We start from the raw sequence: 27,518 nt of genomic DNA, 5'->3' as shown, positions 1-27,518 counted from the left end.
GAGGGAGACTGAACTCATAGGCACAGGTTTTGTTTCCTGCTGAAGAACCCATTACACATGTCCTTATAGTGTATCAACCAGACAGACTTGAGATAAGTCAGTGAGGGCTTGAACTTGCGACACAGAAATGAAAGGATCCATTCTCTATTCATGTCCTCATAAACTATTAACTCCCAGTTGAATTGCTCCTTTAGATTCCCACGGTAGGGTCTTGAGCTTCCTTTTGGGTTTTTTTTTCCTCACTTTATCCCATTGTTTTCAGGATACCATCTTAGATACATAACATTTTAACCTTAAAGGTCCCTTCCACTGGAAATTCAAATAGAATGGACTGCATGAAAATAGCTTACAGTGTGCATGTGTGGCATGCTACAAGGGAGTGCAGCTTCTGTCTGAGTCCAAGCTATTAATAATGATTTGTATGGAGACTAAGTAACAGAGGAAATATTTAGCAAAAGATTTCTTAGTTCTTATAAGATTGATTCTTTGGTAGGCAACTTTTTTAGTTTACGAAGTAATTTAAATTGTACTGTGTTGTAAATTACAAAGTACAGTACGTAGCACTCAGACTGAGGGCAGTTTGTTATTATGACTGCCTCAGATCTGATAAACTATTGTATCTGCCTTTATAAACACTTTATTAAATATCACACTATTGCAAACCAAAGAATGTTGTATAAAAGTAACTTGAGCAATTCAGCACCCACTTTTTGTCATAAAAAAAGAAGTATTCACTTGATTAGTTTCTATGAAGCACAATAACTGTAAAATAAACAAGATAATCCTTGTGTAAACCACATAGGGTATGTGAAGCACAGAAGTGGACAGAGGCACAAAGAACGTTCTTGGCTCTATAACCTGAAAGCAAATTTCCACTTCTTTTAATCTAGTTTAATAGAAGTTTTAATTGCAGAATTTTTAAGTCACTGGCAAGAGAAAAACCTCTCTAATTTTGTTTTTTATTATTATTGTATGTATCACCCTAGAGAGCATCTGCTGGCCAGCAATGAATCTTTGTATTTGGATGCCCCTTCAGACCTGTCTCTACACTTCAAGAGTGGAATTCTGCCTGGCAGTTCTTGTGCTGTTTTTCACATAACAAGGTCTGTACTCAGAGCAAGTGTTTAACCTGCAGTCTGCTGGCAACACTGCTCACTCCATACAAGAAGTGCAACCAGTGTAACAGCTACAATTGTAAGAAATATAGATTTGTCTCATCACCAGCTCTTTCTCTTCTTCAAGCATTTCCTTCCAGTCATATGTAATGATGGATTTTACTTTCTTTTTCTCATTTTTCACCCCAAATTTTGATGGCAAAAAAAGTGTACATTTCTACAGTGACCAACAGCCGAAGCACTCTATGTGAACAGTAATCAGTGAAACTTCCTGTGGCCAGCTGGAATGAAGACACCTGCCCCCACAAAGACCATGATCCATGAGAATCCCAAGGAAGCAGAATCAGATATTTTTCAAGAGCTGCATAGATCTCAAATATTACTAATCCTGCCACACCCCAATGTTTCTTTAGAGCTTGAATGCTGGTTAATGTGGTTAAGATGTAAATACTGAAAGGAAATTACTAAATCCTTTTTTTTTTCTAATTCCTATATAAATGTGCATATGCATGTGCATATGTGTGTTTAGCCACTTATATAGGTTATAAACAATGCTAGAATTTTAAGTCCTGGTTTTGTCTTATTTATGAGCTCACTTCATCCATCCCACAAATAGCAGATTTCCTTTTGACAGCAGCTATGGGAATCTAGAGTGACAATCAATATTAAAATGGTCTGGAGGACCTCCTGACCACTGTAACATAACCTGTGTCCAAACTCTTTTACCTATGATCCAAAGGAAGAATGAATTCTTTATAATACAGAAAAGTATTTGAATGTGTTATATTCTTTTCTAAAAGATAGAGAGGAATCAAGGTAATTTTTTTATTTAGTTTACACTACTGCTGTGCTTTTTCTAAATTTCCATTTACACAACATTTCTGAACCCCCCAAATTGACCCAGTGGCAGATTTATAAGGAGCCAGAATAAGAAAATTACTTTAATTTCCACTATTTACTTCTGGGTAGCACAGCGCACACACCTATGTCACATAATGTTTTCTTAGTCACGCACCACCTCCATATAGTTTAGAGCAATGTTCTCCCACTGATTATCTTCAATATTTCTTTATTTCTGTGTCAACAAGATCAGTACTTTTGATCTTGCAACGTTTTTTTTTTCTATTTAGAGTCAGCCTGAAAGGCGAAAGTAACAAAATATCTGACGGACGTACCACAGTGTTCAGCACAACTCCACCTCTGATATTGACAGCACTTATGTCATTAGCATGGCAATCACTGAATGTGTTATGCAGCAGTCAATACACATAATCACTCAGTCTTGCACAGCCACATACAGCTTACCTTCAGTACAAAAGAAGATAAGGCAAGTATTGAAGATTTTCCCAATGATTTTTGAGGTGTGCGTGAAAGGGAGGAGGTTTTGCTCTCCTGACTTTGCAGAGGAATTTCCAGCCAACCACGGCTCTAATCAGGATTAGATGATAGTATCTGGAAGGCAGGCAGCTGAGGCTCCGTTCACCACTCTCCCTGGCTGCAGTACTGTGTTGGTGAACTGATAACAGATAAACAGTAAAAAGCCTATCACAGTCATAAATTTATTTCTTTGGGGGCTGTCTTGAAGAGAAGAGGGTGAACCTGTGCCCAGTATGCAAGGCCTGAAGGCCAGAGAGCAGCACACAGTAGGAATCCCCTTGCCTACAGAGGTATTAGAAAAGTGTTCCCAGTTGAAAACCTTTATCCAGTTCCAGTTGTTGGTTGACTAATAACAACAACAGTAAGAGCAGCATTGTTCCATTTGCTACTGTATCAAACTATGCAATGATTGTTTAGACTTATATTTTGTTTCCTGAGTAGCTGAATTTACTGTGAGAGTAGAGAAGAATTTACATCCAGAAAATCTGCATTCCTTGAAGCAGATGTTTTTAATTTTAATAACATCAGCCTATAGAAATGAGTATCTGAAACATTATGTTTTCTGTGTGCATGTTGCTGTTTAGGAGTAATGCTCCATCTTGGTGAGTCTGCAGAAAAATTCAGGAGCCACTAGGAGAAATAAGATTCTAGTAACTGTGATAACAAAAATAATGTTACAATTTTTTTTTTCTTGGAAAGCCACTTAAAAATGCCCACTTGTGCAGAAGAATGTCATTTTCTGTACTGTAGACACACCATATTATAGACCTATAGACCCACGCTTGGAAAATTGCACATGTAAAATTGTTCATGGTGTGTGCCTTCACTTTTCCACACATGCAGCCCAGATGTCTGCATGCACATATCATACAAAATGGGCATGTACTGTTTTTACAAGATAGGATATATCTTTATGTATAGTACACAAACAAAACCAGGGGAAGCCCTTCATGGGCCCTAGGGTACGCAGGGAACAGCCCCTGGCCTCCAGGTGAGACAAGATGTATATCCAGCACTCACTTTTTCCACTACTCTGCTTGTAGACAGGGCAGAACTCCTTGCAATGGCTCTAACACAGTGCTTGCAGTGCCTTATTACAATAGCATAAAACTCAGCACAGGATACTTTGCTCAGTCAGAAGCTGGGTAAAGTTAGCCTGCACTGTGCTTTGTCTTCCTGTGCAAGACTGGCAATGGTATATGAGCTAGCTCAAGTATGTACAAATTGTTTCCATTGACAGTAGGCACATGCAAAAAATTAATTCCTGAAAATAGGTACCACTCTGATGGGTAATGTTAAGTGTCAGCTTATGTAGTGCAATTTATACTGTTGAAATCTGTGTCTGTGAGGTTTTGTGATCTTTCTTTTTCTCATTAATGTATTTTATAGATGCTATGCACTACATGATCAGGATTGACATAATTAAACAGTAGATCATTCTTAATAAAACCAAGGCTCTGAAATTACTTGCCTGTTATATTAAAGGGGAAAAAAAATTAAAAAGAAAAAAGAAAACAAAACAAACAAATAAGCAAACAAAAACATGGGGAAAAGGTCAGTGTGACTTTTATTTAGCAGTGTATGACAATTTTTAACCGATAAAACTTAATTTTTGAAAGAATACATTAAGCTGTATATGCTGCTTCTGATTTCTGCTTTCATAGCTGCTAGACTTAAGTGACCAGTCACTTAAAGAGCCGTGTTGCATGCGTGCATGCGTGCTGAGATAGGAAAAGCACTGTACTGTGAGATATCTAAAGCAATTGTTTCAAGCCCTGCACTTCCAAATCACTCCAGCCCAGCAGCAAACCACCAGACCTACCAGCTATTCCCTGCTCTCTAGGTGACCTAAACACAGATTTGAGTGTTCATGGTAAGCAACATGAAGACTTGTTAATCAGAAAGAACCAAAACAAGCCACAGGGGCAGATAACAGAACATTCCTAGCACCTTAGATATAAATATGCTTGCACTGAATGAAAGAGCTTCAGGATGTATGAATGACATTTATGATGGAATATGACTCTGAAAAAATATTTTTTCCCTGAGACAGATTTTAAAAGGTATCAAGATGCAGTGAGCTTTGTATTTTGGTTTGCAAAAGTATCCAGGGTTTAAATCCTCAAAGATATCCATATGCTGAACCTGCACTTATTTCATGGAGCTTTAGACCCTTTGCCACTTTGAAACCCTCCTTTCCAAGTACTGGTCTTTATTTCAGCATGCAAAAATATCTAAAAACTGGCCCTGTGAAACTGGAGCTGTAATTTAGATCCACTGGAGGACGAATGATCTAAAACGTTAATAGTTTTGGAGTTACTAGAAAGTAACCTAATGTGCTCATTAGAAGATGGATGGTAGAGCATTACTTCTGAGTAAAAAAAAAAAAAAAAAAAAAAAAAGGTAGTGCCAGTGGCACTTGAGGTAATCAAAGCCTGCCCCTACAGTGGTCAGATGTGGATTCTTGTGCCATTGCTTCTCCCATTGGAGTCACCGTGAGTTCCGCCTGTCGTTGAACTGGGGGTACAGAGCCGGGTGTCCCAGATCCAGGGAGGAGGCAGGAGCAGGGGGTATTTTTTTATATATACGCATCTTCAGATGTACCTGCGAAATGGTTGAGTCGTAGAGCCGTTGAATCGTTGTGTTTTGCTGCTAAAGAGAATCCATAAAAAGAGATTTATTGTCATATTTCCCTTTTGTGTTGTACTGTTCCCCTCCCTCATAAAATATTCTCATCGGTTTACAGCAAAGCAAATACAGCAGCTTAGTTCATAAGCGCCAAAGTTTCCCTCTGTTACACCCCGGCTTTCATATATAATTGAGTTAGCTCCTATTTTTGTTGAAACTAGGGAGCGGATTGCTGCCCCGAGCTGCAGTAACGAGGCTTATCGGGACCTGACGTGTGCTGAGGGGTCGCTACGCAGCGACCGAGACGGACCCGCACCAGCCCGCGAGTCTGCAGGAAGACGTCCAAGAGGTTTTAACTTTTATTCTTCCTGCCGAGGATTTAAAGCGGCTTTGTACAACAGTCAAACAAGAACAAGCAGCTGTGGAAAATATAACAAATCATAAGAGCGGTTTAACAGGCGGTAGTGGGGGAGGGGGGAGGAGGGTGGTGAGGGAAGCCGGCAAAGCCAAACTAACTGCCTGCGTGGGGACGGGAGGGACGCCTGCCTGATCCCTGCCCCCGACTTGGGAAGCAAAGGGGGACCTGAGGGAACACTCTTGTGCTGGAAGCTTGTGGCTTCAGAGCAGCGTTGAAAAAACAAACAAACAAACAAAACCAAAAAATTTTTTAAATTTAAAAAATAAAAATTAAAAAAAAGTGCTCACGCAGAGTTTGGGACCCCACGATCACGAGTTTGATTTTGAGTGTTTGACTTTTTTCCCTCAGATCACATGCTAATCGGCTCCTCCGAACAGTCCCGCTCACACACACCCCGACCCCGGCAGAGGTGTCCGCTGAGCTGTGCGGGCAGAAGAGGGGGTGGGAATGTAGGGAGGAATGGGGGGGTGCAAGGGGAGCTCGCCCCAGCGGTCAGGTAGCCACAAGCCAGGCCGCAATTACGAAGCAAACAAGGGTGAAATATTGAATCGGCCTCTCCCGTGACAAGATCTGCACTTTTTGCCGCCAATTTGTTTGTGGAGCTCTATTTAAAGGCGCTTGATTGAGGAAACGTTGAAAATAGCAGTTAGGGTTTCCCTAATGAGACCTCTAGAGGAAAGCAGTGGCATTCAGGGGGCTCCAGGAGGAGGAGGAGGAAGGGAAGTGTTTAACCCTTTCCAGCTCTCCCCCACCCCCCCCAACGCCGGCGGGGCTCCTCCCGGGCGCGGAACCTCCCGCGGGGCGTCGGGGGGACTGCCAGCCCCCGGGAGACGCGGTGGCAGCGGGGACCAGCCGGCCTCCATCCTCGCGGCCTTTAGCAATTCGACCCCCGGCCAGTGGGAGGGGTGGCGGCGGGCCCTGTCGGGGACAGTGTCGGGACAGGATTCAGCATCCTCTGCCCCTCCGGGCGGGGAGGCCGGTGCCTCCCGGAGTGAGCCCCGACAGGACCGTGGTGTCGGTGCTCTGCCTCCTCGCTGCTACTTCAGTCACTGGGTCGGATCGTCGAATGGTCACAGTCTAATGCTTCAACCCAAGGGCGAGAGGGGAAAAAAAAGGTGGGGTCTTGGAAATGGTGAAAAGACCAGGAATGTAGTGAACAAGCAACGAGATGTATCAAATGAATACGTCCTGCGCTGGGGCCTTGTGACACTCTCTTCCATATGTACCTTGCTCCATTTTCTTCCGCTGTGTGAGCCCGCTCCGGTTCTCCATTCTCACAACTTCACATATGCTTACGTGCTCACTTTGAGCCTGTCTGAATCACGTATTAAATACAAATAAGATCTTTGGCAAAATGCATGTTGATAATATTTTGAAAGGTGTTAAAGTCTGTAAGGGAGAGTCCTCTTAAAGAGGATTGCAGTCCTCTTTGGGGTTTCCTCCTCGAAGAGCTGACGTTTGAAAAATATTGAAATCTGTCCTCTCTCGATTATAGAGAACAATTCTAGTTCCGAAAAACGGGGCTTGCTTTCGCAATGAACTGCATGCAGCCTCCGGGCCCTCGGATCTCACGTAGGACATGTCTGCTCTCTCCTCTCCCCAGCCACCGCGCCGTCTTCTGCACACACACCGCCAGCGTTGCTGCTAACGCGAGTATGTGTATATCTATATCTGGACGGAGATTAAAATAATATTTTAGGGAATATCTAATAAAAAGGTATTACAGTCTCTTCCTAGAGGCGGAAGAAAAAAATGAAAAGCAGAAAACCAGAGTGTTGACTTACTAAATTATGTTCTGCACGGTGATGTCAAATATTTATTTCTGTTGTCGCATTTACACCCAACGTTTTGACCAGAACTCCGTTTTTCTGCATGTCTGAGGAGGTACATGACACTCAATTCTCAATTTCCGGGCTACTTCAGTTACTTTCTTGAAAAGCAGAGTAAAGATATTTTTTTTCCCTTCAGTTAAAGTGGAGAAAATAAAAGTTCGACATATCCACATATCGGCTGTATCAGATGGTATGAGCAAATTACAGTATAGTCGTTCATTTCTAGTGAATCCTGCTGCCTTATATTTATGTTATGCCATTTCTGTTTGTAATTATTTTTATTTTAATTTTATGTCATTTTTAACAGAAGCCAGACCGTTTTTCCCTCCGTGTTTTGTACACAATACTCCCTTTCTCGATAAGATGTTCTTTCCTATCTTTTCGTTTTTTTCTTTTAAAAATGTTTATAGTTCCCTACGAGCAATTCTCCAATATTTTTCTCTTGTATTTTAAGGACTTGTCCCTGTCTTGCTTTATTTGTTTGTGTGAAATTTAGTTTGAAAGGAGATCAGAGAGAGCAGGAGTGGTTTGTAATAGGAGAATGACCAAGTGACCTAAAGGCTGATTATATGTCATTAACTGGAGACTTGGTGTATCCAAATTACCAAAAAGACCTCACTCAGCCAGATCAATTACACCGAAATACGCATATAGGAATTGCGGTCCAAGATGAGGCTTCTAGCAAGTGTGCAGCCGACATTTGCAAGAGTCAGTTGCTGAGTGTGAAGTGGAGCCCGTGTGCTCCAGCCGGTCCGGGCAGGCGGGAGCGGGGTGCGGTGCGGCAGGTACACGGCGCAGGGGACACCGGCAGAGTGACACCGACATTTTGGGGCATGCAGTGAGGGCGGAATTGCAGTTAATTGTCCCTGCTCCAGAGGGATCTTTTTTTTTTTTTTTTTTTTTTCCCTTAAGCCAAGAGGAGTTGCCTTCGATCCATGAACATTGCTTAAACCCCAGACTTGTTAAATAGACAATTTCCATTAGGAACGACAAAAGAAGTGTTGATTTTTATTAACCTTAAACCTCAAAAGATTCCAGCCCACCCTATGTTCCCTCAAAAACCTGAGTTTCAGATGCTGCAGGACAAAATGTTTGTTAATGAAGGCAACTAATGTTAGCTAGATGTTTCTTCAGCGTCAGGCTCAAGGGCGACACAAGGTGCTCTTTCTGAGGAATGCAAACCTTTCGTGACAAAAAGTGTGCTTGTCTGTATGCATATATGTATGTGTTTATATATGTGTATGTAAAGGGTACATATGTGACAAACCCAATAAACAGAGACACGCTGTGAGGGCACTGCAGAATTTTATAAGTCTTTATTATTGTTCTTCTGACAACGAAGGGGTCTTGGGCAGAGTTCGTTGTGTTTTTCTTTTCTTTCTGTGATTCCTGCCCAGGGTCTAAATGCAGCCCTGGATCGTCGGTCACAAATATAAGCAATCCTCGAATAATTGCTTACACATGCAGCGGTAAAACGCGCGGGGTCCCGCGTTTAACGCCAATCATTGTGACCTACAAAATGGTCCGTGTCTTGGGTTTTTCTCGCTTTTTTTTTTTTTTTTTTTAATTTTTTATACGCGACGGCTGTGAGATTACCGTGCCTGAAATACGTGGGCGTTCATTACCCATAATCGTAACGTAAACCAGGGTCCCTCCACCTTCAGTGTCAGCAATTAATTGGGGCCTGCTGGGCCCGATTCTGTCCTCTGCCCCGGACGTTGAAACCCAGGTTCCATGAGTGTAACAGAGGGTATAAGTAGGCCCATTAGGCACAAGGCCTTTTCATTAACCCGCACTGACAGGTTGACCTTCAAATGATATTTCTCCGGTGCCTCTTTACAAAAATACTAGTTGGTGGGGTTTCCTGATTGTTTTTTTTTCTTTTGGTTTGGTTTGGTTTTGACATTATTTTCTTTTGAGAACTCCTAAACAATGGCCCAGGGATAGGGTGTATTGCATCACTAGGATGTCGGCTGCTTCAGCATCCCCAAATCCATTAAAGAACGATACCCCTTTCTGATACGTTTGGTGCCGGGTTAATGACATCATGCACTCTATAAATTCAAACGCGCCTTGACTTTTCAAGTCATGCATCGTGTTGAGCGCTGTGGTAGGCAGCCGGTCAGGAGGAGGAAGAAGAGGTACCCTGAAGCTCCTGACCCCCAGAATTTTAGGAACTGCCAGGGAGGAAAACCATCGTGGGGGTTGGCTTCGCCTCAGATACAATGGAAGGGGTGCCTTTGGGGATGCTTTTGTATGTCTGATTGCTTTGCTGTAATGAAAACTATAAAGAAGAAGGGAGGATCCAGCGCTACTGCGAGGAGCGCGGAAAGCGTGGGGCTGGGCTCGGCACCGGGCCCGCCGCTCTCTCCGCTGCCCTGCCCCCGGAGGCTGCCTGACCCTCAAAATAGCACCGACAGTATCGGAGGCTCCTCGACAAGAAGGTGCAGAAAAGGAGCAAACGAATGAGAGGCTAGCTGTTCAGACAACGACCAGGCGCTTTCATGCCCCGGGCCTGCTCATTAAATCGGTCGGTCCGGAGCGCCTGCAGCTCTCCCAGCTAGCCAGCCCGAGAGCCCACAGCAGATGTGGGTTTCCGACCACCCAGCGTCGGCACCTTTTCCCAGATTTCACACGGTTTCGTCTGATTCAGAGAAATTAGCTTAATATGCAATTTAGTTTAATTCACACAAGCTCGCTCTGGGGAGGCAAGGAGGGGAGGGAGCTGGGGGGGGAGGGGATAACCACAGCTCTGTTGTTTTGTTATCCCCAAATCCCACCCTACCCTTGGCCTGAAGGAGACAAGTGACCTGGCGATAAGCGTCCCGTCCGGCGGCGGCTGAGCGCCGGGGCAGGGCAGCGGGCGGCCCCGGTGGCGCGGCCGGGGCTGATCCCGCTGAGAGGGCGCCCAGCTGGCCGCCCCCCGCCGCCACCTTCTCCCTGGGCTCCTGCCTCCCGCGCCCCGGGGAACCCACCGATGGCAAGGGCAGCCCCGTCTTCCCGCTCAGAGAGGCAACAATCGCAGGGCAAAGGCAACCATACAGGCCTTCACAAATACAGACACTCCGTCATCCGACAAATAAAATAAATACTTGTTAAAATAAAATAAAATTTAAAAAAAAACGAAAGAAAACAAAACAAAACAAAAAAAACAAGAGGGAGGGGAGCAAAGGGAAAACCAGCTTCGGCACAGTCGCCACCAAAATTTCTTAATTACAGCAAGCTAGGTAGGTCCTGTCTGGCAGCAGAGCCCAGATAAATGACATCCTAACATGCAACCATTTCGGCAGGGAAATTAGGGAAATTAGCCTCCATTGAGGCTGGAGCTTTTGTTTGTTTGTTTGTTTGTTAGGGTTTTTTTAAGGAAATTATTTGTGCAGGAAAAAAATATCAAAGTGATACATTGAAGATCGGTGCTTTTTAGCCTAGTCTTGGGAAAAGTACTCTGAGCTGCAGTGGTTTCCAATGTTGATCAAACATAAAAGGCTATTACCCCTGATCGGGCAGACTGAGTAGTTAAAAAATGAGGGAGTACACAAGAATTGCATTTGTTCTAAAACCCCTCTTACAAAATGCATAAGCAGCTGCTGGGGAATAGGATATATATAAATCCTATCCTATATATATATATATATCATATATATATGATCCTGCTAGATGCTTTATCTAGAGAGCCTTTTTCTCCAAAGCTAACTAAGCAATAATGATGTTAGCTTTGGAGAATAGTGTTCTGATCCATATCTTCTATATCTTTTATTACTTTTTCTCTGCCTCATGTTTTCTGTTTTCTTCATCACTGAAAATGTTATCGGAATGACTGTAGTGGCTTGCCACAAAGACTGTCACTGTTGTAGTCCAGCCTACAGTATATTGGAAAGTTTCTACGCAAATAAGTAGACTGCAAAGAAACGCAACTGCGTTTGCAAACCGATACACCTTCCCGGCGTTGTCAAATCCCGCTTCTTCGCAACTAGGATAATTTCACAGCAAAAGAAAATTGGAGAAGTGCTGTAGAAACCGCGTGGATTTCGGTGCTGAGCCCTACAGGGATACGCTGCCTGGCCGCTGCAAGGCTCTGCCTGTACTTTGTGCCCACATCCTTTCTGAAATATTAAAACCCACACTGAAAGCATGTTTGGGTTTTCCTTAGGATAATACAATATGCACGTGTGTGAGAGCACTTATATAGATAGAGATATCCATCAGTCATCTTTGCAAGCATGTGTGCTTACGTATAAGATCTATGTGTATATACATCAGTTCTGCATCTGGACTAGTTTTTCACTTTCGTACTCAGTTTACACCCAGACGCGCAGGCATATGTCTATATACTTATATAAATGTACGTCTGCGTTTCTGTTCTCTGTGCATGTCCCCACGCTGGGTCCAGCCCTACATTCCCCGTCCTTAGGAAACACGAGGCTGACTCCCGGCTTCCCTTTTATATTTCCCCGCCGAAGCTAGCTCCCCGGTACCGCAGTGAGCTGTTCCTTGGCGGGCGGCGTCATCGGCGGAGCCTGCCGCCTCCCTGCAGAGTTTTCCCCGCCGAGATCCAGCAGACACAGCCGCAGAGCCCCAGGGCCACAGCAAGCACCCGTGTCCAGGAATCACCTCCGAGAGCAAGCGGGTAGGCAGTCCCTTCTCCACACCGGGACCGCGACGGCTCATCTCGTCTCCTCTCTCTTTGAGTTGATTCCCCACAGAGGGGCATATTGACCCTCATTCCCCATCCCAACGCTTCCCCTCAAGGCATTCCCACAGGCTCTGCAGTGGCTTCGCAGAGCACACTGAGCTGCTGTAGAAATTGGACTTGCGGTTCTTGCTGCCTCCTTTCGCAGACTCCCCCATCTCTATCTTTCCCTTTCTTTAATTTATGACCTCTCAGCTCCTGTTGACACAGTTTTCCACACTGCCTATATTGTAGGATTGCATTGTAATATACGCCGATTCAGACTAGCCGTCAGCCAACACACATAAGTGTGGGTATTTGATAGTTCGCAGCTATTTAGTAATGCTCGGCTAAATTTGAAGATGACAACAATTCGTGTCGCCTAAAAGTTACCCATTAATTATATCCTGAGATCCATTTTCCTTTTGTAATTTCTTCAAACTTACCAAAGCAAAAATACCTAAATAGTTACGGGAGATTTCCTCCTGGCCTGGCTGTTAAACAAATATTTAACTATTCCCTTTCAATAGCTAAACCTGGTTTCCGCAGATGCTGGTCTTTTTTATTGCAGAAGCAGGAATGTGGCGAAATATTTATATATTTGTTAGTAAAAGCTAGAAAATAAGCTCTGAACATGCTGTAAAAAATATTCGGTTACTTACCGATCAGACCTGTTAAACAAGCATGAAACGGATGTCAGGAGAATAAGTGAGTCGGGTGAATACTGGTCGAGATGCGTAGGCGCAGGCAGCAAGCTGGAAGAGAATCAGTTAGACTCGGGTTTATTGTTAGTGTTTCAAAGCAATTCTTTCTGGAAGAAAATACCGTCCCTGGCCAAGCCCTGAGCTCCCTGCTCCTTCGGCAACTCAGCAGCCGCGAAGCCTTTGCTGACTTGGATCGCAAGCCCGATGACTGACAAAGCAGAGGAACTTCGTCTCCCTCCTCACGGGAACTACTGATCTCTTTGTATATACTAACCGGTAATAAAAAGTATAAGCCGGAGCGCTGCTGGGGCATGCCTATCACACCGGGCGACCGACGAAGTGCCCTCCGAATCTGTCTTTATTTGCTCTTCTACCGCGCGGACATGAAGCATTTTGTAAAAGCAACCTCGGAGCGTATCAAGCTCTCGCATAGATTTTTGCCAATAAATTCTTTGGATCCATACTGTACCTGGTTTGAGATTATCCGATATTAAAGTTTTAATGAGTTTGATGGTTTTTTGGTTGTTGGTTTGTTTTGGTTTTGGGTTGGGGTTTTTTTGTTTTGTTTTTAACGCCGATTTTACAGTAAGGCATCTGCTAAACACTTGCATTAACCTCTGCCTCCATGATAATTTTTCCCCCCTTGTTTTAATTACATTATGGATGCGGAGGGGCAGCCAATCTTAAAAGAGGAGCTCGGCAATTAGCAGGGCGAACATCAAAAAGTTTTATTGCGGAGTGAGGCGGGCTCCGCCCCGGCCGCCAGCCATTGGCCGCCACGGCTTCTGACGACATATATTAACCCGAGCGGCCCTAAACATGTAGCTGTACATGGAGATCGTGCCGGGGAGCCCTGCCAGTGCCCCGCGCTGCGCTGAGCCCCGCCGCCTCCGCCACCCACCGCCGCGCCCGGCCGAGCGGTGCGGATGCCCCAGAGGAGCGTCGGGGCACTGACTCCCGCGGCAGAGCGGCGGGCAGGGATGCTTGAGCCAGCCCGGCACTGACGACCCCCGCCCGCCCGCCCCGAGCTGGGGGTGCATGGAGGGGGGCCGCGTGTAAGTAGCACCCGGCCGCGGCGGACTTGGCGAGAGCTGAGGGAAGCAAGAGGCGAGGAAGATCCCGGGCTGGAAAGCCAAGCCATTTTGTTTTGGTCGACTCCTCTCCATAGCATTTTTTAAAAATAATTTTTATTTTCTGTGCGCGCTTCCTCGAAGACCCAGTCCCGGGCGAGGAGGAGGTGGAGGCACAACGCATGAGCGGCGGCGGCGGCGCCTGGGGAGGGGGGATCGCTCGGGCACCGGCGGGGACTCTGCAGCAGCGTCCTATGGAGAGGCAGCGGGCAGCGGGGAAGTGCTGAGGGGTGAGCGGCGGGAAGCATCTCCCGCCGGTGCGGCGGGGGGTGGGGGGCGGGCGGGGAGGAGAAATCTTTGTTTTGGGGCCCGGAGGGGCGGGGTGGGGTGCGTTAGGGAGCGGGGATGAGTCTAGTGGGCGGCTTCCCCCACCACCCGGTGGTGCACCATGAGGGCTACCCTTTCGCCGCCGCCGCCGCTGCCGCCGCTGCCGCCGCCACCCGCTGCGGCCACGAAGAGAACCCCTACTTTCACGGCTGGCTTATCAGCAGCCACCCGGAGATGTCCCCCCCCGACTACAGCATGGCTCTGTCCTACAGCCCCGAGTACGCCAACGGGGCGCCGGGCATGGACCACTCCCATTATGGGGGGGTGCCGCCCGGGAATGGCCCGCCCGGGCTCGGGGGGCCCCGGCCAGTGAAGCGCAGGGGCACGGCGAACCGCAAAGAGCGGCGCAGGACTCAGAGCATCAACAGCGCCTTCGCGGAGCTGCGGGAATGCATCCCAAACGTGCCCGCCGACACCAAGCTCTCCAAGATCAAAACCCTCCGCCTGGCCACCAGCTACATCGCCTACCTCATGGACCTGCTGGCGAAGGATGACCAGAACGGGGAGGCGGAGGCCTTCAAGGCAGAGATCAAGAAGACAGACGTGAAGGAAGAGAAGAGGAAGAAAGAGCTGGTCAGTGCTATGGGACGGGGCGGGACGGGGAGGGGGAGCCGTAGAGAGTAGACTGCTCAGCCGCCCGCCGGCGACTCATCCCCGAGCACCAGCGCTCAGCGGGATCGGGTCGTCGGGTGATGTCCATGGGTGATGTCATCGATCCCACCGGTCCCTGGACATGCATGCCGACAGAGACCCTGAAAGGGCACGGCCCTGGGCGGCCTCGGCGCCCGCGGATCTATCAGAGAGCCAGGATCAGGCCCGGCAGCTGCGAGCAGCCGCTGGGGAAACGACGCGACAGTAGGGACCCCGGAGGGGTCCTTTCCCGGGCTTGGGCTTGTCCCAGATCCCAAACCGTGATCCCGCCAGAGACAAACCTCCACTCTCTTAAATATAAGGCTAGAGACACGTTTAGCTGCTAGGCTAAGCCCGGCTTTAATAGGCTCGGCATCGCGGGGCTTTCCCGCCCAAGTGCTCTGCGCTTGAACTTTCTTGGATTTGAGCGGAGGAGTCGACTTTAACGAGACAGCGAAAGCCCAGTTTCTTGTAGGCCCTACAGAAAGTTCGGGCGATATTCTTAGATTTCTGTGGCCGCAGGCCCGATGTTTTGCCCAGCTGCGTTTTGTTCACTCCCGGCTCCTTCACGGAAGCCGGGAAGGGATGATTTAGCTCGGGCCTTACTGCCATCCCTATCTCCTCGCAGATGCGTGGCATCTTTCAGTCAGCAGCCCTCTCCCCATGTCTCTGAGCCCAGGAGCCCAACACCGGCGGTGGCTCGGAGAGGGGTTCAGCCGCCCAAAGTCCCCGGGGCCGCTCCCACGGGCGGCGGCTTCACCAATGGCTGGACCCCTCGGAGGCCGCTTCGCTTTGTCCCCTTGCAGCTCCATGCACGGGCAGGAGGCCGTGTCTCCTCGTAGCTGTCCATCTCAAGGCAGGGCAAAGGCGATCTAGAAAGAGAAGGAGTACCTCTAACCTTTTGTTTTTCCTCTCCTCCTTCTGTGTTTTCTCTTTCTTTCTCTTCCTTTGCATCCTGTTTCCCCAGAATGAAATCTTGAAAAGCACAGTTAGCAGCAACGATAAGAAAACCAAAGGAAGGACTGGCTGGCCGCAGCATGTCTGGGCTTTGGAGCTCAAGCAATGAGTACGGCAGGACTGGAGAAGCCGTCCTCTCAGTCTCAGTAGTGAGCTCTCCTGAGGACTCTTTGTATTTGGAATCGTCCAGTTTATTTATGTGCAATTTCTTCCCCAACCCCCCAAAAATGTGGATATTTGAAGGAGAGGGAAAAAGCATTCCATATATGAAGAGGAAACTCCAGCTTGGTAAGGGGTAATGTCTCTAATAGTTTCGTGAATGTTATTTGCTCTGTATAAAACACGGGGAAAACAGAACAATACAAAAGGAAAAAGGAAAAAAAGAAAAAAAATCCCTCCCTGGCATTAGTGTGTATGTGAAGTGTATCTTTAATACTTGGCCTTTTGGATATAAATATTCATGGGATTATAAAGTTATATTTCAACAGAAGCAGTTGCACCAATGTTGCGATTGACTCGGTATTTAGTGTTGTAATTTTGTTGTGGTCGTTCAGCATTTGAAGATGTTTTCAGCAGTTATTGGTTATGTGCACTTCCGCCCGTAAGGGAAAAAAGTGGAATCTAATTAATATTGAAGGTGTAAACGTTGTAAGTACTCAATAAACCACTGTGTGTGTTTTTTACAAAACAAAACAAAAACAAAAACAAAAAAATCAAAAAAAAAAAAAAAAAAAAAAAGAAAGAAAAAGAAAAGAAAAAAGAAAACCCAGATCTTTTTATGTTTTATACCTCAAAATGTTTTGAATAACAGCGTTGTTTATGGCTTTTTTTCATAATATTTAAAATATTCGGAAGTAAACTAAATTATAAAGATGGCTCCTAAGTTTATTTTTAAACAAGTGACTGAGGGAAAGGAGGGGTAGAGGGAGGGATCTCGCTAGCCCCGTGTGTGTTGAGCAGAATCCGGCAGCTCAGCTGAACAGAAATTCCTTGTGGTGGTGTTCTCCATGCAGGAGACCTACTGCTAACGGGAAACGGACAAGGGTGCAAACCCCGGGTGGATCAGTAATGACAGGGATGAGCGGTTTTCTCACGGCCGGGGCTCGGGCGGCAGCGGTGCCAGGCGCTGGCGGGAGCCGAGCTCTGAGCGGGGCCGGGAGGCGGGGGTGGCGGCCCCGGAGGGGTGCCAGGAGCAGGCGAGGGAGGCTGGAGAGCTTTGCTCGGAGTGATTAGGTAGCAGGTAATTTTACGTCAAGGAAGAAAGAGTGAACAAGGCAAGGGATTTGAGGGGTGGAGGGAGATACGTAAGATTTACAACGAGCTATGGTGAACTTAATATTAACTTTGTGGTTCCCAAAACTCTCCTGGGTTGCACGTTTCCAACCCGCCAGAGAGCATTATATTATTTTTTAAATTGTTTTGTTTTGTTTTGTTTTTTCCTTGACTGCAAGCTTCTATATCCAGTTCTGTGGTTCTTTCTGGTACGTTTATCTATTCCCTAATGTGATTTTCTTCCCCAGTATCTGCATAGTTATCTCTCGCCCCATCTGCTTACACCTTAACAAAGGTCCCGGTGCCTGACTAGTGGCTCCTCTGCTCCCCGGTGCCCGAGCGAGCTGTAGACATTCAGTGCTAGGAAATGAGGGTCATCGTCCTGTATAGTAGGCAGGCAATAAAAACAAATGAAAAATTTTTACAGAAAGAAGCTGCTCTAGGTACTTCTGGAAATTCCCGATTAAGCACCAAGTTTCCCACCTTTTCCATAATAAAATTTGGGCTCGTGTTTTAAATCCTTATTTAAATCATCTCAACTTAAACCAAGCTGGCTCTCTCTCCAGGTCCAGGGCTGCCTACCTGCCTGCCTTCCTCTGCCTCCGCGCCTAAGGAAGTGGCTCCCGACGAGACCCGGCACTAAGCGTAGGTAGATGTGCAATTGCCCATAAAAAGATAAGGGAGCCCCTGCGCCGTTTCGCCGCCCCTGCTGACAGTGGGAAGGTTGCAGGGTTACAACAACGAGACAAAAGTGATGTGCCCTCCCTGCCGTCGGGTCAGGCAGCCCGAGTCTACGTTCCGGCGTGGGTCTGTGTTTACAGACACTTGCTTTTTCTTATAGCACAGGGAGAAAGAATCTTCCCCCTTGATTGCTTTTCTTTGCCTGTTTGTTGCCCAGCTGATAAACTGTAGCATCTCGGACCTCCGCTCTGTCCAAACTTTTTTATTTTATTTAAAAGTCATGACAAAAAAATATGAGTGGGGGGCAGTGCGTGTGGCGAGGGATGGCTGAGGGTGCTGCAGTACCGCACATTCCGGGTCCTGAGCAGCCTCTCTGCATATGTGGTGTCTTCCCTTCACCGAGTCGCCGGGATGCAGCTGCCTTGGGGGACGCGCTGCAGGCCCAGGTGCCGAGACGCCCGCAGCTCCTCCACCTCACCGCCTCGAGAATCTCCTCTCCGATATTTCCCCATGAAAATTTTTCCCTTTTTGAAACGCTGATTTCTCGGAGCCAGGAGCTCCTCTGGATCCTCCAGGGAAGATCTCTTCTGATTATTCGCTAATGAGGATGTTGCCATTTTCTCAGGAGCAGTCATTGCCGTAGCTAAGTCACAAGAGTCCTAGACAGGCCGGAGCCGACAAAAATGTAGGTTTTGACGTTAAAAGCTAAATGGGGAAGCAGAAGCTAAATTGATGGTAGATGGGGATTTCAGTGCCCTGGCCCCAGCTTTCCGCCGGCAGAGCCGAGGCCTGATAACAGCGGAGCGCTGCTCCCGCAGCCTGCCCGAACCTGAGGGCATCGCTGCTCCAGCAGAGAATCCTGAAGTATTTAGGGAAGCTTTTTCAGAAGTGAAAAGCACATAGGAAGAGGGATGGCAACCAGTATCCCTCTGTAACATTTCTCATCGTTGTGTGGGTCAGAGGAGGAAGAAAAAGAGGAGGGCACCGGGGCCGTCGGGGTGCAGTTGGGTAGTTGAAGCACAGAGAATAACATTTTAATATTTTTTTTCTTCCTCTTGAAAACAAACATCAATAAATTCCCCCGGGTGGCGTTCCGCCGCCCCCTGCCCTCTCAGGAAGCATCCCCTCTGCTCTCCGGGGTGCAGGCCCGGCTGCACGCCAGACACGCCGCGGTCGCTCCCCCGCAGGGAAGGAGAGGACCGATGCACCGTGTCTTCTGGGGAGGGAAGAACAGGAGGGGGGAAAGAGACAAGGACGCTCGGTTTAGGCAAACAGCAGCGGGAGGGGTTTAGAGCTGGCGGCGGTTTTGAGGAGAGGAGAGGCAGAGAGGGACTGGCCCAATGCCCCCCTGTTGGTAGTGAGCCCAGGCTGTTGTGAGGTTTGGGAAAGGGGATGAGGATGTTCCTGCAGCGTGAGGGATCCCGAAAGACTCCCAAACCTGCCCCAGCATTTGGGGTTGATTCATGTGTCCTCTGCGCTATCAGACGTGAGCAAGGAAGATAAACTGTGGAGAGGTTTGATGTTTTTCTGGGGGGGTGTTTTTTGTTTGTTTTGTTTTAATGGGGGGGGATGTTTGGTGGTTTTGTGTGTTGTTTTATTTAGGGTTTTGGGGTTTTTTTTGGGGGGGGTTGGTTTTTTGTCGTTGTTGGTGGTGTTTTTTAATTGTTTGCTTGCTTTTTAATCGTTTTGCTTTGTATTGTGGATTTTTTTTCACCCCTCGTCCCCATGAGTTCTTCTCTGCCTCAAAAGTTTATTGCATTTTGTTGTGGTGCTAATTTGCTATCGTTGTCAAAGAGGTGTAACGGGACCTCCCTGACCAAGCCACAGACATCCCTAGAACAAACGTCGAGACATCCATGGGCAACTGCAAGGACATAAACACGGCCAGAGGATGCCATGGAGACAACATGATCTTGAAAGGTGGGCGGGGAGGGGGGAAGAAGGTTGATAATAAGCCTTCTAAGCAAAATATCCTTCTCTGGCGCTTCAAAATCTAACCTTAACCCTCCTTTTTCACACATACTAGCTATTCACAAATACACCCAGAAGAAACGCCCAAGTAGCGATAGGAAGGAAACGCATTCCACATGCATGCAGACATAATCTGCTGTGCTTTAACCAAGGGCTTATCAATTTTTAATTTGGAAATTTTTTTGTGGGCCATGAAATATGTGCCTTAGCAAACAAGCTCCCATCTTTCCCATTTCTAATTGGCCAATTACTATTCAGCTGTCCCAGTTCGTCCCTTATAATGGAGATTAAAGCAGAGTTGTTATCTGAATTACACATTCACATAAATTCTAGCAAAGCCGGGCGATGCACGGAGCCAGCTCCTTTCTGTGAATCTCTGTGGCCCCCTCTCTCCCTTCCAAACTAGAGTGGTGTGTGTCTCCCTATTCCCCATCTCACCCCACACCCCCACTTTCCTCTAAAAATGTCGTTGCTTTGATGATCCGTTTGTAAAGCATTGATTACAAATTTATTCTCAGACACTATATAAGTCTTTATATCTGCTATTATAGACATCTGGGAATGATTAAAGCCCTCCCTCCCCCGGCTCTGCTCCCTCTATCTTGCAGCGAGGAGCTAGAGACATGTTGACGTCAGATCAGACGGCTAGGAGCCATCCTGCTCTACACTTGGGTGTAATCACGGCGGCTCTTTCCAAGCCCCGGCCGCGGCCGCCAGCTGGGATGCGGGTGCAGAGGGACCCAATGCTCCCACCCCGGGGCTTCTCGGCTCAGAAGCTCCCAGAGGCTCCGACTTTACAGGAGTTTGCCGCCGAGGTTGTTTGTTTATTTGTCTGTTTGGGCGTTTGATAAGGAAAAAACTGCATCCCACGGGCGGTGCTCCCGCCCACCCTCCGGCCCAGCTCCCGCTTTATCTCAGCTCGATTTCTCCCTGCGCATTCGCTCATAGTGCTGTTTTCCAAAATAAATATCGAGGCAGTCAGATTTCCACCTTATGTCTTGGCAGGGAAAAATTAGCCAAGCAAAGTGGGGCGCTGACGTGACGGCAGTCGCAGGCGCGCTGGCACCCCGCTATCCAAAGTGGCAGTCAGGTTTACAACCAGCCGGAAGACTTGCAAGCTGCTGTAAAACAAAACGATTCCCTACTCAAACGGCAGTGCTGCTGGGGAGGAGATGGCTTTGCACCTGCTATTAAGTCCTAATGAATCGCCTCTAATTGAGAGCTGAGGCTGGCTGACAGTAACGCCGAGCAGCCAGCTTGGTAGCCATGGCTCAGCAGGATCCCAGACCATGTTCGTACCTTATTTACAGAAACTTCTCGCCTTATTGCTTTGTACGTTTCGTACCATTTTTTCCCGGATTGTTTTGGTGGTTTTTTTGTTTGTTTGTTTTTGTTTGTTTGTTTGCTTGTTTGTTTGTTTTGAGGGTGGGTTTTTTTTCTTTTTTTTTCTTTTTTTTTTTTTTTTCTTTTTTTTTCCCCGAGGAGATAAAAAATAATAGCTGAAGAAATACAACTTAAGCCTACGCCGGCTGCTCGCAAAATCTTGGACTGCTGACACTTGTCCAGCTGTACAGTGCAATCAGTGCTACTACCAGGAAGGGAGGGCGGGGTGAGGATGAGAAAGCAGTTGATCTCGTCTCAAGAGGAAAGGGATAATGTTAGACTATTTGTCTGAAGGATTAAATTTTCGGTGTAAAATACGCTTGCCAGTAGGGAAAAAAAAAAAAAAAACCAACAAAAACCACACAAAAAAACCTCTTCAATTTCTTTGTTTCAGTAGAATAAAATAAAATAAACCCCTTAAGATACCGCAACGCTCCGCTCTGTTTATCTGTAATCTCGAAAGGAAAAGGAACATTTCCTTTCTGAATCAGTTCAAACGTTATGCTGCGAGATCGGCTTCCCACCAACCACCGGGGCTCGGGCAGGGGGGATAAAACCGAAAGAAAAAAGAAAGTAAAAATAAAGGGGAAAAAAATAACGCTGTTGAACAAACACAAAACGAAAAAAAATTCCTGTCGCTGGGCATTACGGCAGATAGCTCTGGTCAGTGAGGGCTCCTCTGGGGGGCTGAGGCTGTTGCCTCGGCACCACTCCTCAGGGATCCCGGGCCCCGCTGCCTCCTCGCCGCGGGAGGAAACCGGGCGGCTCTTGGCTCTGGGAGCGGAGCGGGTCTGGTCCTACTCGCTTGAGAGACGCGAAGGGTTCTGCAGCCCCGACGGTCGGTGACCAGGTACGGCTGCTGCCTCCCGGGAAAGGGGCTTTGGGAACAGCGGTAATGTATTAGCGAAACAATGGAGATAAGCGCGCCCGCATTACGGGGCCTTTTATTTGCTAACCGTGAAGGCTGTTCAAAGCAACCCTGCGTTGCCCAAGGTAGTCGGGAGAAAAAAATGTAAAATTATATTTTAATGTATAGAGGCAGAGTCGTTTTTGCCGGCCACGTATACTGAACAAACATGTGGGGATAATAGAGAGGACGATTCTCCTATAGGGGTCTCTATTTGCATGCCATATGTGGCTATAGGCTGAAACAGCTGCATATAATGAACTTTTTAAAAAGCTGAATACGCATGCAAACCCATAGCAGTTTTCTAAAACTGGCCTAAAAGACAATGAAATGTCCTGCCAGAAAATACAGGAGGCGGAAGAGATTAAAAAAAAAAAAAAAAAATAACATTACCTTCCCAACCCAACCAAGCCTCCGCCGGTTTCCTGGGAACCATGCCCGAAGGAAGATCCTGGCAGCTGTGGGGGTGCAGGGATCTGGGGGTGTCCGGGGTTCTGACAGAGAGGCGAGGAGGGGGGATCGGGGTGGGTTGGCTGGGGCAAGCCGAAGCGCACGGCCCAGCTTTGACTGCCTCTCTTCCAAATCTGGTTTTCATAGAGCAGCGCTGTAATTACCTAAAGCCATAACTGTCTCCGAAATTATTCATTAAAGTCATTCTCAGGAATCTCGCTGCACTAGCGCTTACATTTATGGCCTTTGTGCCATCCAAGCATGACATCGCCTCTCGCCCTGCTTCCTCGGCGGCCGTGCGTTCAAATGTACGGAGGGAAAGGGGGAGAGGTGAGGGGCTGCTCTCTCTTTCCTTTTCCTTGGTGTGTTTGTTTGCCGGGAAATCATGTTGCTTTCCCCCTTTTGGCGAAGTAGCGCGATGCAACCCGGCAGACACCTTAGGAGCGAGAAGGGTATTTTGGGGAGTTGCAGTGTTGTGCGGAAGATCATGTCTGTGCCCTGTGGTGCTGTCAGCGGTGACAGATCCCAGATGCAGCCGCTACTGTATGGCAGATTGAGTTTCTCAGCAGAAAACTCTCGCCCTCCCCCCCAAACGTCTTCAAAAACCTTCTCCAGATACTGCGGGTCACTTCGGCTCGAAAGGGGAGAGAAAGAGGGGGAAAAAAAAGACTTTCCCTCTCTCCCTCCCTCTCTCTTCTTCCCACCGGGTCTCTCGAGGGTGCGGGGGGGCCATAACCGGGCCCCCCCAACTCAGGCCCGCTGCAATCACGCCGCCGAGCACGGGGAGCCTCGTCCAGGTAAGCGGGGGGCGGCGGCGAGGGGGCCCGCGGCCGTCGGTCGGGACTGGCGTGGTTCCCGGCTCTCGTCCCCCTCCCCTTGATCGGGTCTCGCTGCCTGACAAGGGCGACCGGGTGGGAGAGAGTGGTTGATAGGAACTGGGCGACCCTCCGGTCACCCTCCCCCCAGGCAAGACGAGTGGGGGTGTATTTCGGAGGACGACCCCCCCACACCCTGACCGCCGGCCGCGGCAGGAGGCAGAAGCCGGGATCTGGGTCAGCCCAAAATTCCAGGCCCTGCGGGGCTAGAGCTCCCGGGGCGGGGGGATGGAGCAGGGGTGAATTTGGGGGATTTAAAGGGAGATCGAGGCCGGGGGAAAACGGGCAGAGGAGGGGAGGGAAGGCCGGCGGGCGCTGGGCTCAGACCCATCCAGAAGCGGGTAGGACGGTTCGGCGGCGGACCCGGGGGCGCCGCTTCCATTACCGGCAGCAGCCGCTCCGGGAAGCGGACAAGGTCGAGAGCCCCCCGCGTCTTCCTCCTACACCTCCCCCGCCCCCGCTGTCGTCTTTTCCTCACCGGTGCAAGTAAGTAAACGGCAAAAAGCACCGAGTTTAAAACCTCGCTGGGAAATGCAGCGCCCTCTTCGAGACATACAACGTACAACAAACCTCTCGTCCTTCCCCCACTAGCCCTGGGAAAATGTTCGCCACCCACGAGCGCCGAAATCAGAGGCCAAGGCAATGAGGTGTCTCCTCCTGGAGCCCTTCTGCCCATGTGTGCAACTGGGTGATGCTTAAAGGCCTTTAGCGGGCTGCGGTATTCTCTGTACATTCGGGGAGCAACACACAAGTAATCTGCCTGGCACCAGGGAGGTCTCCCACCAGCGGATGAGACCCCAAAACCATTCGCACAGCCGCAGGGGAGGCCTGTTGCTCCCGGTAGGGAGCAGCCCCGGGGTGAGGGTCATATACGTGCGTCCCACCCGTGGATGGAAACAAGGAAACAACCTGATTTTGCTCACGCCTCTTGGAAACGGTTCCTGCTAACTCCGCTCTCGGTCTTTCCTGCCCTAGATAAACTGAAATACTTTAATTTTTTAACTTAACCAGTCGCCCAGCTCCACACACACCCCCTCTTTTTTCTCACTAATTTTTAGTCTTTTTCTTAAAAAAAAAACAACAAACAAACAAAAAATCCAAACCAAACCAAACAAAAAAGCCCACCAAAACGACAACAAAAAACACCCAAAGAACTCTTGCCTTTAGCAGAAATATAATTGTGACCCTGCCTGATCCACAGAGCCTCCTGTTGGGAGCAGTTAGCTGTGGTTGCATTAGGCCAAAGGACCTCCCAAGTGGCGGTGGCCTGGGTGTCATAGGAAAGGACTCTGCACATTGTCCATTCTTTCTCATCAAAGTCCCAGGCACCGTGGAGCCAACAGTTTGGTGGAGCAGGAAAATAGTAAACAAGCCTCCTCTCTTCCTTCCCAACCCAGCAGCCCCATGATCTTCCTAGGATTCAGAAAAAGGAACAAACTTTTTAAATACCTCTAGCTCTACGGTGTGATTTACATTTCCGGCTGCTCTGTCAGAAGGGCAACCTGAATTTACAACCTGATAAAAACCACTTTTACAGCAACAGAACATGTTCGAGTGGTGTCTTATTATGAAGAAATTTTTAAAAGAGGACACACGCAGGAAAAATGTTTGTTTCTTTGTTTTTTTCCGACGTGGCTTTCGGAAGAGACAAATGGGTTGAAATTGTAGCAAAGCAAAAATGCAAAATCAAAAAAATAGAAGCAGGATGAAAAAAAAAAAAAAAAGAAAAGAAAAAAAAAAAGAAAAAAAAAAAAGAAAGGAATTAAATAAATTCTGGGACTTTGTTTATATGATGTATATTATATGTCCACATTTCTCCTATTTCTTCAAGGCTTTCGCTTAATGGATACTTCTGTTTTCTAGCTCTCAGGCCAAATCCTGTTTCTCTTGCCCCAGGGAATGCTTTCATTTGGACATGAATCTATTGTGTTTAAACAATTTCTTTTCTTCAATAAGTAATTTCTTCTCCAGAGCCTAAAACCGAGTATGTCTGGTAAAGTTTATGAAAAGGGAAGCATCTTTTATTCAGCTGTAATTTCTCTAATCTGATATGGAAAGCTTTTCCAAATACAGGAGTAATATCGTTACCCCTTCTTTGAGGAGCATCCAGTTTGTTCCAGTCAGGCTTCTCTACCGCGACAAGGCAGGACTGATCTGGAATCTAATGTACAACATCCCTACCCTGGTAGAGGTGATAAAGTTCAGTAAATTACAAATATGTGAATTTGGCAAACAGTTAAGGATTAAAATGATCAAACGATTAAAAAAAAAAAAAAAGCAACGAACAAACCACATGTAATAGTTGCTGCTTTCATGACTTTGGTAATTATTTACACCTGAATCATAGTTTACTCCAGCTACGGTTTCAAAAGTAAACCTTTAAAGAATTTAATTATTTCCAGTTTTCGGCAATAGAGATGAAAAAAAGGAAAGGAAAAAAAAGCGTAGGTTAGTGATCAAATGTTGTCTCCCGAGTCCTTATAAAAGGCTTTACATGAATTTCCATCCCGAAGATACAAGCAGCCACCCCACATCCCCCTCGTTCCCGACACACATGGGCGCGGATTGTCGTCTGTGCGCGCATTTATGGCCTGATGAGCGGGCGCCGAGGAGGTTCACATGGGATGTTTAGGGTGCATATATATGTATATATACGTATGCCTCCGTGTCTGTTCAATCGTGGCACAATATCGAAGCATGTGTGAATGGACTCCCCGGCTCCTTTCTTCAGCTCTATAATAGCCCTGTTATTTTTACTAAACGATCAGGATGGCTCTCCGTGACCCCTCGTCATTTAAAACCATTTTCTATCATTGCACGTGTGCCGGGCTTGGGGAGGGGGATGGGTGTGGGAAGGGGCAAGGAATCGACAAGTCATTGAGAATAATCGGGATAGCCTGTGATGTATAGCACGTTTTATCTTTATTCAGGCAACATGTCGTTCGCAGGATGGCCTGGGTTTCCACGCGCGGTAAGGGCATGAAGCACGTCCATCCCTCGGGAGAGGCAGACAGGCTTTGGGAGCTTCTGCGGCTGGAGGGATACATGGAGGGCGCAGCGCCAGGGCAACCTCGTGTTCCTCTTCTGGGTGTGAATTCGCCTTTTTCAAGGAGAGGGGGAAGAAAAAAAAAAAAAAAAAAAAAAAAAAGGCAGCTTGCTCTGTGGGAAATGTGCGGCCGCGCTGACCGGAGTGTGTGGTGCAGTGGGCTCAGGGCAGGACCCTAAAGGTTCGGTCCCCACCGGAGCCTGCCTGCCTCGCCATGGGCACTGTAGTGCTCTGCAAGCTGCGAGTGCTTTAGGTATTTTGCTTCTTCCTCTCCTTAACCCCCATTCTCCCTCAAGCCCCCGCGTCGGGGCTACATCGGCGTCCTTCCCGCAGCCGCGTGTTACCCTCCCACACGCTGTATCCTGGAACCGAGCTGGATTTAAAGGGCTCTTTGCTTTTCGGTAACCGGCTCAGGCTTGATTCCTGGTAGGATTCTATCCAGGGGAGGGGGGGATAAAAAAGGGAGAGACATGTCCCAACTTGGTTTTTTGAGCACAGCGGCACCGCGGCCGGCCAGGGGGTGCCGGACTGCCCCCTGTCAGGAGCTCCGAGGGCTGCCCGCGCGTTTTCCGCACACCACCCTGTGGGGAGAGGCGGTGGCCGGACAGCCCGGGACTGCCCGCCTCGGACCCCCTTTTCGCTGCCCAGCCGGTGCCTGGCGCTGTGGGTGTCTGCCGGGCGAGGGTGTGCCAAGGAAAAGAAAGGGAAAAATATCCTCAGACACATGTTTTACACTTCCCGGAGCTTCCCTAAAACAACCAGCAACATAAAATGACTAGATCTGTGGGAGTTTTACATGTACCCCCTCTGGATGACCCAGAGTAACACGCCGCTGGTGCCCTAGTCTCTAGCTATAGGGGTGATTGGACACACGCGTGTAAGTTGAGGTACAGATAAAGAGAGCTCTTCATAGCCTCGAGTTAGGGGCTTGGTCCTAAGTTTTTTGGTTTTTTGTTTTTTTTTTTTTTTTGAGCTGCTGGCTCGAACTCTGGAAAACAGCTGTTAGAAATGACGTTCCCTGCAGGACAACGAGCTCAGAAGTGTTTTGCTTATTTTTATTTTCTTTTTTTCTCCCTTGGCTAAGGCAAGAGAATACCACTGTAGATACAGGAAGGCGAGAAGGCACATTAACTGTAACTCATTTTC

The 27,518-nt window shown here is 47.8% G+C and overlaps 1 protein-coding gene and 2 long non-coding RNA genes across 3 annotated transcripts; 2 read left to right on the top strand and 1 right to left on the bottom strand.

The window, feature by feature from the left end:
* Positions 1–4,038: 4,038 nt before the first annotated feature.
* On the bottom strand, positions 4,039–14,093 carry LOC139795916 (uncharacterized). Its single transcript, XR_011725746.1, has 3 exons — positions 13,213–14,093; positions 12,702–12,794; positions 4,039–5,144 (listed from the first exon to the last, which is right to left on the bottom strand). It is a non-coding gene; the product is annotated as an uncharacterized lncRNA (long non-coding RNA).
* A 79-nt stretch (positions 14,094–14,172) lies between these two features.
* HAND2 (heart and neural crest derivatives expressed 2) lies at positions 14,173–16,658 on the top strand. Its single transcript, XM_071743190.1, has 2 exons — positions 14,173–14,773; positions 15,798–16,658. Exons 1-2 carry the CDS (start codon positions 14,219–14,221, stop codon positions 15,894–15,896), a joined length of 654 nt encoding a protein of 217 aa, XP_071599291.1. The 5' UTR covers positions 14,173–14,218; the 3' UTR covers positions 15,897–16,658.
* A 2,728-nt stretch (positions 16,659–19,386) lies between these two features.
* LOC139795917 (uncharacterized) lies at positions 19,387–20,692 on the top strand. Its single transcript, XR_011725747.1, has 2 exons — positions 19,387–19,660; positions 20,320–20,692. It is a non-coding gene; the product is annotated as an uncharacterized lncRNA (long non-coding RNA).
* The last annotated feature ends 6,826 nt before the right edge of the window (positions 20,693–27,518 follow it).

Source organism: Heliangelus exortis, chromosome 4 (genome assembly GCF_036169615.1).
Source record: "Heliangelus exortis chromosome 4, bHelExo1.hap1, whole genome shotgun sequence".
Lineage (NCBI taxonomy): Eukaryota > Metazoa > Chordata > Aves > Apodiformes > Trochilidae > Heliangelus > Heliangelus exortis.
This window is presented reverse-complemented; position numbering and strand designations above follow the sequence as displayed.

Coding starts and splice junctions, on each gene's coding strand:
- HAND2 (XM_071743190.1), top strand. CDS start 14,219: ATGAGTCTAGTGGGCGGCTTCCCCCACCACCCGGTGGTGCACCATGAG. Junction 14,774..15,797: donor AGAAGAGGAAGAAAGAGCTG/GTCAGTGCTATG, acceptor CTGTTTCCCCAG/AATGAAATCTTGAAAAGCAC.